Raw genomic sequence first — 17808 nt, 5'->3', positions numbered from 1 at the left:
AAGTCTTAGTGTGCTTTTGGGGGGGGGGGGGGGGGGGGATTAGGGTGAGTGTCAACCACTGACCCTGAAAAGGAAAATGGAACCCACAGGTAGTACTTCGAGAATTGTAGTACTCGAAATGTGTGGTGCTTGAGTTCTCAAATATTGTTTTTTCTGTTGTTGTTGTTTTTGTTTTTTAATATGTCTCATGTACAAAACCAGACAAGTAAGAATAGAATGTTAAGACGATTTATAGAAGCTAGGTAAACCAAACACAATGGGACTAACTTGTTCATTTTAAATAATGCATGTTTACTAAACAGTGTATTTTGCTTCTCCAGAAGAGGAAGAACAACAACAACACATTTTGATGTCTTATTCCTTTTACTGTATTTAGCATCATTATATATAAATACAATTGGTACAGAGATACATTACAAAACTGTAAGAATATACCGTTTCAAAATACTATTTTATACATGCGTTCTTTTTTAAAAGTCCATCCTTGAATTGTTATGCTTGTTCTTTCTGGCTTGCTGTGAGCGCACACCCCAGAATGTTGATAAAACGGTACACATCACTGAATGAATTGTACAGTGGCACTGGTGCAATGCGTAGCACATTTGGTTCCCGCATGTCGCACTGAAAAAGAATGGGTGAAAGTCTATTAAAGCAGGTTTTCCACAAATGCAACTGTGACTTTCATTACAAAACCATTATGCATATACAAATTAAATAGCAGTGACTCACACGCACTATCGTTTTTAAACTGGGACACTAATTAAACAATCTAAAAGTACACAAATATTTTTTTGTTTTTTATGCAGGACATTTGTACTTGGTACTTACCACTTGTTAGGGGTATGTTAATAAATTACAAATTTCTAACAAATGATGGTTACATTTTTATAGCATGTACTACCAAGATCACATTTCCCCAACTGACATTATACAAGATGTTGAAATTAACATTTTACTTACTGCTACTCCTCTCTTCTCAAGTTCTTTATAAACTGTTTTGATTGGTACCGAAAAGACTAGGGAAAGTTGGCAGCCACGTTCCTCCACGTTTGAAGGTGTAATGATTTTCACATACGGTTTCTGTGGATCTGATTCGTCCTTTGTGTAGCACTGCTTAATCAGGCACTCCAAATAACCAGTAAGGAGAACAGATTTCTTTCTTAGTGCCTTCATACTAGTTTGGTTGAAGATCTAACCAAGGAAAAAATATATCCGTAATGGCTTAACAGAAAAGAGGCAGAATCAAATAGATTTCTGTGCATGACAGAACACGGAGCACTGACTAAGTAAGGTAAAAAGTACAGAGATTATGCCATCAGAAATGCTAAGTTGTGCTTGTGTGCAGGTTGTGATAGTGTTTTTGTGATGTGGACCATGCAGATATGTGGCCTGGGATTCAAACCGGGTTCCATAAGGATATCTTTAACCAGTGCATGCACATTCAGAGGGTTCTTATAATTGCATAATAATACAAATTGAGCGTTCAATTCAGATTATAGCCAAATGCAAACTGTAATGTCTACAGGAGGCTAGGAGTGTATGATAAAAGTTTGGTGAAGGTGCAAGATGCAAAACCAAGGCAGTTCACCATCTGGAGTACTGACAGACATGATCATCGCATAGGGGTTCCCATTTTTGGGATGAGGACCCTAAAAAGCACTAAAAGTTAAATGCCAAGAAAATACATATTTGTCTGTTGAATTTGTGGATGAAAAGATATACAAATATGTGTATTGGTATGTACAGCTCACAGTATACAATACCTTCTTACCTCTAAGGAAGCCTGCAGTGCACAGACCAATAAAATCGAAGGATTTGATATCCGATATCCATTTATTCCAGGGCTTAACTGAAGTTCTAGGAGATTAATGAAACAGGTTAAACATAATTGTCTACAGCATGGTATCGCCAATTTACATTACATTCTATAGCTATTATGTAAAAATAATATTTGAATGACCACAAGGGGTCAGTGTAAGCTTACTGATGAAAACGTGCTAATACTATAATGATGTGGTTGGTATTCTGAAGTAAATAAGATTCACAAGGCTTTGGATGAAACACACTTTGTACACACTTGTGTTATTATTTTATTTATGTATTTACTTTTTTATTTTAGGAGGCTGTGTGGTCCAGTGGTTAAAGAAAATGGCTTGTAACCAGGAGGTCCCCGGTTCAAATCCCACCTCAGCCACCTCATTGTGTGACCCTGAGCAAGTCACTTAACATCCTTGTGCTCCGTCTTTCGGGTGAGACGTAGTTGTAAGTGACTCTGCAGCTGATGCATAGTTCACCCACCCTAGTCTCTGTAAGTCGCCTTGGATAAAGGCATCTGCTAAATAAACAAATAATAATAATAATAATAATAATAATAATAATATTTCAATATACAATGTTTTCTGGTTATTTGGAGAAAAACAATTATTATCGTGCCTGAGTTTGTGTTGAAATTACTTAGTCAGCAGAAAATAAATATATAAATGTTTCTTTTGCTTTCCTGACCAAAACACTGATAACATCTGTTAATGCCCTACAGATGGTAGACTGGCTAGGAGCTGATATGTAACCCACGGTGGTCTGCAACTGCACATTACATAAATAATCTCTATAAAGTCCCCTCTGGCCCCTGCAGTTTGATTTTGTCTGGGTGAGCAGCTGCCAAAATGAAATAGTCTCCAATGAAACTTTTTCCAAGGGCATCTAAAGGACCTAGGGCATGTAGTCTATTCCGTCACCTTTCCTAGCTCAGTAAACATGTAGGTAAACTGAGGTTGCTGAATCAGGGCAGTTAAGGGATGTCAGAAATAAGGCAAGGTTTGGTTATGCCAATAATTTTATAATATTCCCAATGCTTTAAATGATGATGTACAAATATAGCAGCTGTCTAGTATGTACCTGGAAACCTGATGTAACCAGCTGCCAGAAAGGCTGAGCATTTGTGGTTGCTTACTCTAGGTGCCTTTCTTGTACTGTACCCAATTCTGACTGTGCCTTATCTCACTGATTTATTCACCATAATAAGTATTTTTTATGAGGCACAAGCATTCTCTTTAACACTGCTGTATCTAGAGCACTAATAAAACACATACTGTTATCCATAAGAAATCGAGTTTTCATTTCATGACCCCACCAGCCAATCAACCTGCAAATTAAAAAAAAAAAGACTTGCTGGTAAGTGAAAAACTTTTTGACCTTTATTCTGTTAACCCTTTGCGGCCCATTGTCGGACTGGGTCCGACATTGCAATTATTCCTCACAGGTCCTTTGTCGGACTGGGTCCGACATCATTATAGCAACGCAATAAACGGGTGTTTAGTCGTTTTTTCTCTGGAAAAAGCCGAGAAAACCATTCAATTGCCGAGTGGTAGCGACAGGAGCCGAGACAAGTCGGAAAAAAAAAAAAAAGGCGTATTTCATGAATAGTCATACATGGTATCAGGTATCAGATAATGGGCGTCCATAGTAAACAAGCTGGCTAAGTGCGTCAGCGCACTGAGACTATCATGGACATTTGCAGAGCTTTTTTCAGATGTTATAGTAATAAAATAATGACTTGGATCGCATTATTGAGGAGTTTGGTGATAAAACGAGTGATCTGGAGATGATCGATCGGTATGTACGACTATTATTATTATTATTATTTATTTCTTACATAGCTGAACGCTATAGCAAACAAAAGGCTGGGGCGGGGCTGGAGATGCCTAGTGTGTGCTTTGTTGATATGCAGGGCCATTTAAACCCGTTTGACTGTGAAAAAAAATACTTTTAAACAGCGCGTATAAAATTAACTGCGCGTGTGAAAATTAATTAGACCTGGCGTGCCTGACGCGCGATTAATAAATGGACCGCAAAGGGTTAAGGTATGTGTAAAGAAATAGTTACACATAATGGGAATACAATGTTGCTCTGGGATCTATTGTCTGTACAAGAGTAACCATCAAGGACAGAAGAGTTCTTTGAAAAAGTCAGAGAACAAAACACAGAAATGTAGTCTTCTAGAATAAAATCATCTTTTTTCATTCAGTTATGTCTACTTTCGTGTTCCCCAATTTTTTTTTTTTTTTTTTTAACATAATCTAGTAACAAAATACTCTTATTTTAACAAGTCTAAAATTTGCAGTATTAGATACTTACACAGGCTGAATACTTTTAGCATGCTTTTCATGAATAAATGCTCCAGCTAGAGAACCTGCTCCAGAATTCATATACTGGAATAAAAATGAAGAGCTCCATTTTAAAATCATGTTCACCAAAATAACATCCATGCACCTGTGTAACGGCTTGAAAGGTATATATATCCTTGTTTCAGAAACATTGGATATTTCATTTCCTACGTTCCTGAAATTGTAGGCACTGGTTACATGGTATTGGTATAACATTATTATTATTATTATTATTATTATTATTACCAATTCCCTTAACAGTTCTTCATTGTGGGACATCAATGCCCTACCTTGTATGTACACCAGCAGGCAAAGTCAACTTCCCAGTCATGTAGATACAGTTCTGCATTGCCAACAGCATGAGCCAAGTCAAATCCAACAAAACAACCCTAGAACAAAACTTATATGAGATATGTTTGTAAAAATACAGTTTTGTTATCAGACTACTGAGTGAGAGGCATTGACCTGTAAATACACATAAAAATAAAACAAATACAATATTACAAGTCAGCTATAACATCAGAGGGCAAATGTATACAAATGAATGAATACTGTTAATATTAACTAGCAGAGCACAATCTAATAAGCACTAATACTACATACGGTACACAGGTAAGTACTTTCAGAATAATTAAACTGATTTAGATTGTCTTCAGTACAACCCACCAGATGGCAGTAAAGGACTGTTTGCATATTTTTTCTTTTCATAAAAACTCATTTGTACAGTTAACACCATTTTGTTTTTTAAAGGAACATAATCAAAGTACTTTTAACCCCAATTTACAGGGAATTAACAAAGAAACAAAAAAATTGTAAGCACACAGACATTGAGACAGAAACTAGTTATTGTTCATGACTGACAAGCAGGACTTTCTAGATCAAAGGTCACTGTTAGAAAAGAGGTTACTTACAAGGTAATCCTATTCAGAATGTACTTCAACTTACATGGTTAAACACATTCCTAACTGAGTGTATGTTTACCAAATCTCTTCACAACGAAAGGAAATTATTTATATTATATTAATAATATATAAAGTTTATATTAAGTTGATACGAAAAAGGTACAACCTTTTAGGCAGCCAGGGTACCAATTAACTTTTGTTTTTAATTGTGCATGGCAACATAATGAATAGTAATTGCATGTGTTAATAATGAGCATTACAATATACATTGCTTATTTTAGGACATTTGTTATCCATGCTTGGTGAATACGCTTAGTAATGTACAGTATGTGTGAAACATTTCTCAACCGTTTCAAAAGATTATTATTTGCATAATGTGTAAGCTGCCGTTTATCTGAAGCTACTAAAATGGGAGATGTAAACTATACCTTTTTATGGCCTGCCTTTGTAATTGCTGGCATATCAAACAGCTGTCCTGTGTAGTACTGCACTCCACTAAACAGAATCACTGCGATCAAATCTCCTTCTTTCTCAATCATAGAAATGATGTCTTCCATTCTTAATGTCTCTTCACCCTAAGAATGGTTAAAACATTTTAGTGATGTTCCAAACATTTCAAAACTAAAAGGGCTACTCAGCTTTGCCTTACGGTTAATCCTAAGACGATTACTTGCAAAACTTTCATCGCTCAATATGTAGTCATGAAAGTAGCAGAAGATTAAACAACAAACTTTAATGAAGCAATAAAACATAACTCAAAAACAAACAAAAAAATCAAAGAAATTTAAAAAAGCCATTCCTTATATCAGTTTTATTATTTTCCCAGTGCAAAAGGGTCTTTATTCTTCATATAAGCTTAGCTTTTTCATCTAAATAAAACAAATAATTACCTTTCATGTACATTTCCAGTGCAGTTTCTATCTCCTACTGTATTCCCCTATTTTTATTCAATCTGAAATTGTTTCCAAGTCAGATAACTTCCATCTAAAACGTACCTCTCTGGGATGCATCAGCAGCATGCTTTTTTCAGGATCTTGTCCTCGAAGCTGAATTTGGGATTCTACAGCATACTTAAACAAATTGTATGTGAAACAGCATTTATTATTTCTTCAGGAAGATAGCACAGGCAAGTAGTATTACATTTAACATTATTGTCATTTGTAACACAGTCTGGGCAATGCTATGTTTAAAGGAACATTTTGCAACATTTAGCTTGATACAGTATGAACACATTTTGAAAGATAGCTGACTACAATAGGCACTATCCATCTTGATACTTATTGCAATTTTGGATAATTCTTGGTAATCAACGGCTGAGAACAATGCAGCATATTACTCTATTTTAAAGAGCATGTAAACCTCACTGGGGGAACTATTTGGGAACAATAATGAATAGAATTACTCTAAAAACAATTGAATTGCCTGTTGTAGAAAATATGCAGAACGATTGCTTAATGTTAAAGCCTGTATACAATGGAAATTCAACATTGCATACAGTAGATGCCACAGCTAATATGTGAACTGGCTGATCATTTTGTCTCCAACTAAAAGGCAGTAAAAGATATGGTAGAAATCTAATATACTGTTAAATGTATTGCTTACATGGTCTGAGGGGAAGGCTTTGGCCTCGATGAGAATTTTATGACGACTTGAAGTTGGTTTGTAAAAGGAGAGCTGTAACAATACAAAGTATAGATAGATAGGTAGATAGATAGATAGATAGATAGATAGATAGATAGATAGATAGATAGATAGATAGATAAAGATAGATAAACACACAATTATCTAAACAGTTTAATATAAAGTTCTCTTGAAAATAAATCCAATTTTGAAACAATGTAAAGGTTACAATCTCACCAACAGAAGATGCAAATTCACAGTCAGTGCATTCATTAATGCTACTTCTTCCACTCTTCCTCCTGTTTGAAAACAACATTTTCAAAGGAGAAAAATAGTTTTTCATTTTACATCACCTGAACCAAACAATCATTATGTCTCAATTGTCTATTTTTACACCCAGAGTCACTCATTGCCTTTGATGCAGGTTTTTGCAGGTTCCTAGGGGCTAGATTTTGTCTGTTAAACAGTATAAGCGATTCTGAGACATTTTAACCTAAATGATCATGTGTGTAACAAATCTATCTGGAAAAACTGTGTAATTCATGTATGTCAACTGTGTAATTCATGTATGCAAGAACAGATTAATTTACTAATCCCCTACACACTTCTCACGCAATGTCAAGGGCATTCTGTTTTTAACTGTAGAATTAAGATCATTTTAATGTATGGATTACGGATTATGTTGAAAACGTAAACAGTATATCATGTGGTACAGGGTAACACGAGTTGGTACAAGAACACAAATAGAAATATACCAGTGAGTTACAGCTCTCACAAGAGAGCCTGGTTATGACCGTGGGCTTTGAGCTTAAATTATTGGGTTTGTACCCAGTCTCCGCTTGGGCACTGGATAGCCTCACCTCGCCCTGTCAATCTCTACAGTCTGCTTAGGAACTGGAGGCACCCACCGGAAAGCCTGTTAAATGTGGTGTCAGAAGTGAACGTGGATACCTGTAGCTTGTCGTGTGATGTAGAAAGTACAAGGAGGGACTACAGAGTGTACCACAGGATGCAAATCTGTCCGTTAATGCATACAGTAAATGAGCTAATGCATGCAAATAGAAATATTACAGATGTGGAACTGTTCTTGCTATCTCTACCGTGCTGTGAACTTGCTTGAAGGCGGCTTTGTTGTTTAGCCATTTGTGTGACTTGTATTAGTCCAGTGAAATAATATGTTCTAGGGTATAGTATAGAAGAAGGTGTGGCTACATTATCAGAACATTTTCCATGTGCTGTGATACATTTTTTACTCATTATATGAATCACTTGACTGAGGGTATTGAAAACAATATCTTACCAACAACAATGGAGGCACTGCCAACAAAAACAAAGTTTATATTTTAGGTACTGGATAAACCCAGTTGATATCGAATTATTATACTAAAACCAGATACTAATGGTAGTCAGTATTAGTAAACTTACCCACTACATTAGCCATTAGGTCCACAATACATTCGTCTCCCAAAGCCCAAGGGCGACTGCCTTCAAAATGACCATGAACACCCCTGAATACAAACATAAATAAAGCAGACTTTAATTATTGGTAAGTCTAAGATCTAGTTAGTTAGAATAGCTTAGTTCTTATCATCATAAATTAATATTAGAGGAAAATATAGTCCAGGAAGGACTGAGGCACTGCATCACCCAGAATGCTACGGGAGAGAGCCAGGTTGAGGATCACCTGGCTCATAGAATTAATGAGTATCACAGGCAGGTATATTACAGAGGAGAAATGTTTGTGCAGGGCAGTCTCTAGTCGGTGTGAAGAGAGAGGCTGTTTGTGAAGTGACCTGTGTAGTTCCTAAAAGGTAGTGTGTAAAACCTTTTTTGTTTGTGTGTGTAACAGTGGTTTGTTTGTATCGGTAAACGGCTCAGCCGTCCGATTTAGGTAGAACTGAGAAAAAAGTTTAGTTAGCGCTCCAAAACGGAGTTAGGTTTTTGTTTTGTTTTGATAAAATTTTCTGTAATTAATAAAAATCGCACCAAAGTGCTATTCAAACTTCAATTATTTGTGTCTGAGTCTGCATACATGGGCCAAAACAAACCTTTAAAAAGTGAAATATTTCACAATATACAGTACTGCAAAGTGAGTGAACAGAAGAAAAATCTAAATCAAATCCATATTTGGTGTGACCACCCTTTGCCTTCAAAACAGCATCAATTCTTCTAGGTACACTTGCACAAAGTCAGGGATTTTGTAGGCATATAGTCAGGTGTATGATTAAACAATTATACCAAACAGGTGCTAATGATCATCAATTTAATATGTAGGTTGAAACACAATCATTAACTGAAACAGAAACAGCTGTGTAGGAGGAATAAAACTGGGTGAGAAACAGCCAAACTCAGCTAACAAGGTGAGGTTGCTGAAGACAGTTTACTATCAAAAGTCATACACCATGGCAAGACTGAGCACAGCAACAAGACACAAGATAGTTACTGCATCAGCAAGGTCTCTCCCAGGCAGAAATTTCAAGGCAGACAGGGGTTTCCAGATGTGCTGTCCAAGCTCTTTTGAAGAAGCACAAAGAAACGGGCAACGTTGAGGACCGTAGACGCAGTGGTCGGCCAAGGAAACTTACTGCAGCAGATGAAAGACACATCATTCTTACTTCCCTTCGCAATCGGAAGATGTCCAGCAGTGCCATCAGCTCAGAATTGGCAGAAAACAGTGGGACCCTGGTACACCCATCTACTGTCCGGAGAAGTCTGGTCAGAAGTGGCCTTCATGCAAAACTTGCAGCCAAAAAGCCATACCTCCTACGTGGAAACAAGGCCAAGCGACTCAACTATGCACGAAAACACAGGAACTGGGGTGCAGAAAAATGGCAGCAGGTGCTCTGGACTGATGAGTCAAAATTTGAAATATTTGGCTGTAGCAGAAGGCAGTTTGTTCGCCGAAGGGCTGGAGAGCGGTACACGAATGAGTGTCTGCAGGCAACAGTGAAGCATGGTGGAGGTTCCTTGCAAGTTTGGGGCTGCATTTCTGCAAATGGAGTGGGGATTTGGTCAGAATTAATGGTCTCCTCAATGCTGAGAAGTACAGGCAGATACTTATCCATCATGCAATACCATCAGGGAGGCATGTGATTGGCCCCAAATTTATTCTGCAGCATGACAATGACCCCAAACATACAGCGAAAGTCATTAAGAACTATCTTCAGTGTAAAGAAGAACAAGGAGTCCTGGAAGTGATGGTATGGCCCCCACAGAGTCCTGATCTCAATATCATCGAGTCTGTCTGGGATTACATGAAGAGAGAGAAGCAACTGAGGCTGCCTAAATCCACAGAAGAACTGTGGTTAGTTCTCCAAGATGTTTGGGCCAACCTACCTGCCGAGTTCCTTCAAAAACTGTGTGCAAGTGTACCTAGAAGAATTGATGCTGTTTTGAAGGCAAAGGGTGGTCACATCAAATATTGATTTGATGTAGATTTTTCTTCTGTTCATTCACTTTGCATTTTGTTAATTGATAAATATAAACTATTAACATTTCTATTTTTGAAAGCATTCTTACTTTACAGAATTTTTTCACACCTGCCTAAAACTTTTGCACAGTACTATATATATATATATATATATATATATATATATATATTAGATAGATAGACATACATACGCTGTATATTACTTTATTTGAGGTTCCAAACAGACACTAATTAGGAAAAACAGTATGTTACTTACATTTTGTGCCATTTATCTAACTCTTCATTAATATATGTTTTAACATGTTTAGGCTGCAGTCCAAGAGAATTTCCAACAAGATATACACATTCTTCTTTTTCATCTACACATGAGAGGTCAGCTGTGAAGGGATTAAAAAAAACATTTCTTTATGGACTAACTCTAACAACCATAAACTACATTTCTACTCTGCTCCATTACATAGAAGATGCTTATAAAGAAATGCTGTAGAAAGAAAATGTCAAGTGTTGCAAAGTTGGCTGATCAATGCAAAAGTGATAATTAGCAGAGGAAATAGTACTGCACTTTGCTGAACTGCCTAAACAAGTTTTTGGACTCAAGTTTTTTTTTTTTGTTTTTTTTTTTTAATGTCAGTGTCAAAGTTCTGTCTTTCATTCATAGACAGAATTCTTGTGTTAAAAGTCTTATCATGCCTTTTTTTTATTTAGACTAAAGTTAATCTTTAATTTCTTAACCTGTTGATATGTGGGCAAATGCAGAGCTTCTGAAAGTAACTGCCCCAGATCAACTCTCCTAGCTGAGGAAACCTGTGAGCACCTGGCAGAGGCAGACCCTGTAGAGCCAAAGTATAGCCCTCGTCACCAGGAAAGCAGTCTCAAAGAGTTCCAAGTTATGCCTCATTCCTCTGATAAACTTCCCAGTGCTTTGAGTTCATTCGTTTACTCTGATTTCTTCTCTATGCGTGTGCACTTTCCTCTGCCCCCATCAGAAAGATTTAAGCTAATTACAACAATGCCCATCAACACTTCCACTAATTGGTTGTTCATCAGCAGGCAATAATAAGTGGTTTCCTAGTTGATGGTTACATGCTCTGAGCACTTATCAGCAACATCACTCTGGATCAGAAAGTCATTGATTTTAATTCCAATGCACTTCTGTTTCTCAATGAGAATCAGTTTCAAGGTGGCTCCACCAGCAACAGGGTAACATAAAGGTAATATGAACAAAATCATATTTCATGTAAAAGGTCATTTCATTCAGTGCTCACAATAAAGTCAGCTAAATTAACTGAACAGAGGGAGTCTTTTAGGATGTTTTAACCTGTTAAAAACAGGTGGAAGCTGTGCATGCCACACTACTTGGCAGTAGATACTGTATTAATAGATATTTTGGACTTACTGTAAGGTAGGTCTTTAACTTTCGGGACCAGGAAATGTTGCCGCAGGTGTTGTAACGCATCATGTTCGTCAAGATGTAAGGCAAGCTTTTGATCTAAGATGCTACATCCCAACACTGAGGCAGTGTGCTCCAGGATCATGGCAGGGGAAGTACAAAAGTTCAAAAGCTCCATTGGGGTATAAAATCAAAACTGAAAAAAATAAAATGTTTGTTATTTTCTTATAGTTTCACCTTAGTGTTTATGTAACATATAGAACAGGCATATGTTTAACACCTACCATGATTTAAATCAGCATTCTGAATTTGCACTGCGGGATATTAAACATTTTCTTGGTATTAGCAAGCAACACAAAGTATGAATCAGAATGCGGCTTGTACAATCACAGTTTGAATACAGTGAATTAACTTAGCAGTTTTAGAAATGGGTATATAGCACGCTGATTATCTATAACACACTCCCACCAACTTGTATTCCACAGACACAATCTGATATATCTCATGTTTTGAAAATACACTGTTTTATTCAATTCTATTTATTTTTTTTAGCAAGGCTGGTTCCAAATGTGCTTAATCCCTATAATATTGCTTTGGAAAATATATTAAACACAGATGATGTTATACACACACACACCCATATATATATATATATATATATATATATATATATATATATATATATATATATATATATATATATATGTAATTACATTGTGCAAAGTTTGACTATTTATTGTCTGTTTAAATGTACTTTTTTTTTGGTACCGCTCAAATCGAATTTTCTAGCTGCTGCGCGGTACCGTCGGTGGATTAACCAATCACAACCGAGTACTGACAATACACGCTTGCAAGGAAAAAAAATCATGAAACTGTTGTCTATAAAACGACAGGCAAGTCAGTGTTTTATACATCGCCCCTGATAAGCATCCTTCCTACCTTTTTTAAATTATTATTTCTGTAGTTCACTACTATTTTTTACTAAATAACTAAAGAATAGGGTAGCGTGCACGGGGGTAGGGGTCAGGGTTGGTAGGTGACGCAATCAAATATGAAGACATAAGCCCCATACCAGCTCCGGCTCTTTCCTACAGCAGTATCGGTTCTATGCTCCAGTGCGGGAGGTCCCGGGTTCCTCTGTGAGCAACTCCTGCTTGCGGGAACAGAGATACTACGATATATTTCCTAACACTAGTAGTAGGCTACTTGCTGTAAGCAACGTATTGTATGTTTCTTTGCTAAGCTGATCGCTCGTTTCATACACCTGCATATATGACATAAAACAAACCCGTATTTTTATTTAATATTTTATATGGGGGGTATTAGAGCTCTGGCCAAAAGTTTTGCATCACGCCCTATTGAATTAACAATGTTACGTTGACATATTAAGATTACATATCGCTTTGTAGTTTTCCAAAAATTCAAAAATGTGACATTTCAAAATCTAACATGAAATAATGTACTACTATTGTATTTTCCGTTAGACTTTTGAGATACCATTTTTTAGTGTCTTAGATGCATGATGTTAAGTAAAATTATGTTCATATAGGTTTTTGTTTTTTTAAATTAATGTCTGCATCCTGTTATTCTACTAGGTGATTAAATCTTTTGTCCATAATGTAAATTATATTTGGGTATGTAGCCTACGGTGTGGTAATGACAACTATATAATAAGAAAAGTCAATTGCGTCAAATCAAACTACTTAAAAAATGTACCAAATATAGTATAATCTAAGCATAACATTTTCATCTGAAAATTGCTTTACCTTATAAGAACGTTATATAGCCTAAATACTCTAAATGAGGCACCTACCTGGAGAAAAAAGATTCAGTTCATCAGTGTTTGTCTGTGTTTTCAGTGAGAAAGTTGCTTGCTTTCCTACTTTTAAAGCCCTCTTCCTCTTCCACTTCTGGTGCCTCCCTGCATACGTCAAATCCCACCCCCTTGCCTAGCTGTTTAGCAGAAGTGCAACCAGTGTCTAACTGAGATGATTGAGCAACATTCTAGAGTGTAAAAAGGAATCCTCTACCAGTTACAATGTTTGTGATTATAGTTATTTTTTTCATAGTACTGAATACTAAATACTACCAATCATTTGATATGTGTTGATGCAGCAGATACTTCTAAAACATGTGTTGATGCAGTAGATACTTCTAAAACATCTGGAAAGTAACACCACATAATATCCAGTACATTTCATCATACGTTTTATTACTGTGGGGCAAAGTCCTGCTGTATTTTTCTAAATCTTTAAAAATATTAGATTTGCAGAGCCAAAGATCAATCAATTGCCAGCTCGTAGTGATTCTTATCTGACTGGAGCTGTGTATATTGAACAGCTGCTGATAATTTACTGCTAGTTGTTTTTTTTTTGTTCAGAATAAGATAATTGGTCAAGTTTGGACTGTATAAGAATGTGTACCATCCCTCCTTAAGAGAATGTGTTGTTCTATAAAGAGATACTGTAATCAGGAAAGGAATTCTTAAATTAAAAAAATAATAATAATAATAATGTCAGATAAGAATGTAGGGCAGCAGTGTGGAGTAGTGGTTAGGGCTCTGGACTCTTGACTGGAGGGTTGTGGGTTCAATCCCCAGTGGGGGACACTGCTGTTGTACCCTTGAGCAAGGTACTTTACCTAGATTGCTCCAGTAAAAACCCAACTGTATAAATGGGTAATTGTATGTAAAAATAATGTGATATCTGTATAATGTGATATCTTGTAACAATTGTAAGTCACCCTGGATAAGGGCGTCTGCTAAGAAATAAATAATAATAATAATAATAATAGATGAGTGACATCAGCAAAATATAAGTGCTATAGCCAGAGGTGATGCATAATCAGTCATAGTGGGGGCACAATTTAAAGGTTCTAGAGACAAGGAGATTTAATTACCCAAATGTCTCGGGTATAAGTTATTAGATAAACGACTTTTGAGTAAATATAACAATGCATTTGTTAACCACATAGCAAGTTTTCCAAAAAATCACACGGCGATGACTGCACCACAGTGTTGAGAAGACTAGCAGGTGTTCTTAATCAAAAAGAAAACAGTGCAACATCCTGGATTGTCAGGTGCAAAATTTCCATTCATATTAAACATAGCTACGTCACTTTGCAGCTTCCAATATGAAATGCTTTAATAAAAATATGACCTAATCCTATTATATCTTTATTTTTGTGAGCAGTGTACCCAAAAAAGCACTGAAATTTAAAAAGTAAACAATGTTTTTCATATATTACTATTATTATTGCAGAACAGGACCCATCCAGTCATTTTTCGCAGGACTGCAGCCTACCCTTCCATTTAGCAACAGCTTCTAGGTGGGATTCACACGTTGAATGTTCCCGAAACCGTTCATTTGCTTTCTTTCATGTTTTAAAACCAGCAGTTCGAAATGCAGGTTCACTGTTGGGCCCATTGCCAAATGCTCGACAACAAAAGCAGAAAGCCATTTATACTCATTGTACCACACTTTCCTGAATTTTCTGGTTTTGATCCCACAGGCACTGGCTGGAAAATCAATTTCTGGCTGATACGGGTCTTCTTCAATATATTCAAAAGCTGCATCCGGTCCAAGGCAAGGGTCTCTTTTATCGACAGCTGCACTAACCTCTGTAGTATGAGTGTAGGAAGTATTGTCACTCTCGTTGCTATTAACATTCTGAACTCCAGAACTTCCAGAAGAGTAAGGTTCAGTTTCTGTTGATGTCTCCGGTGTTGGTGATTTAGCTTTTTTGTTGTAGAAAAACTCCAAATGTAGTTGTCTTTTTGCCATTTTAGCTAATAACAGGGCTACATCAAATTCACTCAGTCAGTTTTTAACACAAATTTTCGAATGCCGCGCCACGCGCTCTCATATCAGGCAGTCAAGGAGAACAAAGAAACTGAGAAAAGGAGTTATTACTTCAACTGCAACAGCTGGTATCTGGGAGCATATGATCAGGTTTCAGCAGCGGGCACCCTCAGTGTAACACGACTCATTCAGTTGGAAATAAACAGCAGTTTGGGAAGGAAATAGACATGAGATATGCAAATAAACTGAAAGAATGAACAAACATAAGGCTGAAATAAGACTAACAGAAATGTACAGGTTTGGTAAAAGCTTAATGGCCAAATAAATATGCTGGAGCACATAGAAACAAGCACAGATGCAGCTGAGGTTACAAAGTGATGAGAGCTACTATGACATTAGATATGCTCTCTAGTGTCACTAATAATAATAATAATAATAATAATAATAATAATAATAATAATAATAATAATAATAATAATAATAATGTCTACTGCAATCTCAATCTAAAATTACCTTTTTTCTGAGTAAACATAAGAGTTGTTTTTTTTCTACTATATTCTCCTACAGTATCTGTATTGTTTTGTTATTTTATGTGCGTGTTTGGGAACATTTGTGAATTCTAGAAATTCATTAAACAAAATAAAAAATAAACAATTAAAATACTTTTGTTTTGCAAGTCCAGACCCTCTTTAATCCGTAAGAACAAAGCAAAGGATGTAATAATGAAACATTTCCAAACTGTTAGCCTTCAATTGGCATTTGTCAGTTAGTTTATCTTTACATTTACATTTTATTAAAGTTACAAATAGCTTTGTTGTCTGTCGAGTACAGTGTGTCAAACCTGGTCACTTTTTGTCTACCCCTAATAAAATCACCAGGGAGTTCCTTGTCAAAAAATACAGGATGCACAAGAAAACTGGTTTAGCCAGTAAAACATCACATTAGGAAAATAACATCAAAAACTGCTGCTACGACTGAATGCATGTACTGCAGCAGACTTACTGATTTGTCTGTGACCTTTAAATATGTGACTAACATGCATGCCTCTGCTTCTGTTATAATAAATACAAACTCCATAAGCAACAATAGAGGGCATTGAATATTAGAAGCATTCTTTAAAATCAATTCTAGATAATACAGATATAGATAACGACAGTGGCAATTGGATGTTGGAGTGAGTTACAGTAGTGCTTGATTACTGGCATGCTGAGAGTTGAAAATGTTGTGCTGTTCGAATATGGAAGACGTGTACATAATGAAAAACAGAAATAATCCTAAATGACAACTGAGCACAAATTATTATTTCAGCATAAGCATGAGATGATTGAGGTTTATCTTGTGAAAAGGCCCTGGCCTATTAAATGTTGTATTACAGTGTAGTCTTCAGGATGTATTGGACAGGCTTACAGCATGGGGGGCGTTTCTCTTGATATGCATCAGTAAACCTATTGACAAAGATAAATAATGGTGCAATTATTGCCTAGTGATAGATTCAAAATGCCTGTCCTTAGAGCAGATGAAACTCTGCAAGAAGCCTGGCAGACTATAGATTTATTATCAATCCCAGTTAGCTAACCTTCTAAGAAACCTCTTTTACCTAAAATAAAGAATATTGGCATTTAAGAAACTGCAAAACATTGATGTAATGATTGACAAATTAATTGCAAAACCTGAAGTGAAAGATCTGATTAGTTAATTTAAGGATACTTGAACATTCCTGACCAGACAGCATACCCATGATCTAAAGCTGTTCACAATCATGTGAGAGATTACATCTTAGAATACCGTTAAGAGAAAATACACATACACACACACACACTTGAAGTAAAATGAATACAACTATTTGACAATGTGCATATTTATATTTTTAATTATACATTTGAGAAACACAATTAATTAAAATATCATATGACATGACTTACTTTTAAAGCACAGTCGTACCTATTGTAGCAGTTTTATTAAAAAACAAACAGTATGAGCCACCAATAGGTCAAGCATATTGTACATTCTTTGGGGGGTGGAGGAGTTTTACACAGTGTTCATAAGGAAGTAGAAGGTAGTCCTCCAGTTTACATGATGGTACAGGGGTTATTTCTTACAACACATGGATTTGCTTAGATTTTTAACCACAACATTAGATTGCACAAGAAAAGTGTACAAATAAGAACAAGAATAGGAATAATAATAATGATCATCTGTTGAGAACTATAATGATTTGTTGCTATCCGCTGGGTGTAAATATGCTCATGAAAGTAAAAAGCTGTTAAAATACTCATCAATGCTGTAGAAGCAGACGGTGCTTTTTCCCACATCACATTTTAAGTCTTTTTTTATGTAATGTTCCTTGGTGTTACAATGCTTGGCCATATAGGACATTCTGCATGGTTAGAAATACTAAAAGAAACTTAATACATTCAGTGTTAAACCTTTTGACTAGAAGCCTTTTCCCCACTCCTGCACAAACAAAACCCCAAGACAGAAGACAAATAGAAACAAACTCCCG

At 36.1% G+C, this 17808-nt stretch overlaps 1 protein-coding gene across 5 annotated transcripts; it reads right to left on the bottom strand.

Annotated features, from left to right (window-relative positions):
• Positions 1-344: 344 nt before the first annotated feature.
• LOC117426435 (kynureninase-like) lies at positions 345-13419 on the bottom strand. 5 transcript variants are annotated; one of them, XM_034043990.3, is made up of 14 exons: positions 13319-13419; positions 11512-11701; positions 10372-10492; positions 8111-8193; positions 6923-6984; positions 6668-6739; positions 6061-6135; positions 5494-5640; positions 4454-4552; positions 4135-4208; positions 3090-3142; positions 1772-1857; positions 961-1191; positions 345-621 (listed from the first exon to the last, which is right to left on the bottom strand). In XM_034043990.3, the coding sequence occupies exons 2-14, from the start codon at positions 11681-11683 to the stop codon at positions 493-495; spliced, it is 1404 nt and encodes a 467-aa protein (XP_033899881.1). In that variant the 5' UTR covers positions 11684-11701; positions 13319-13419; the 3' UTR covers positions 345-492. The 5 variants fall into 5 exon arrangements, 3 of the variants coding, with proteins under 3 accessions (XP_033899881.1, XP_058889820.1, XP_058889821.1); XR_009330588.1 differs by lacking the exon at positions 345-621 and having other exon boundaries at positions 1131-1191; positions 1772-2335; XR_009330589.1 differs by lacking the exons at positions 345-621; positions 961-1191 and adding an exon at positions 2107-2335.
• Between the last annotated feature and the right edge of the window lie 4389 nt (positions 13420-17808).

This window comes from Acipenser ruthenus, chromosome 11 (assembly GCF_902713425.1).
Source record: "Acipenser ruthenus chromosome 11, fAciRut3.2 maternal haplotype, whole genome shotgun sequence".
In the NCBI taxonomy this organism is placed as follows: domain Eukaryota; kingdom Metazoa; phylum Chordata; class Actinopteri; order Acipenseriformes; family Acipenseridae; genus Acipenser; species Acipenser ruthenus.
Note: the sequence above shows the minus strand (reverse complement) of the source record. Positions and strands in the feature narration are given on the sequence as shown.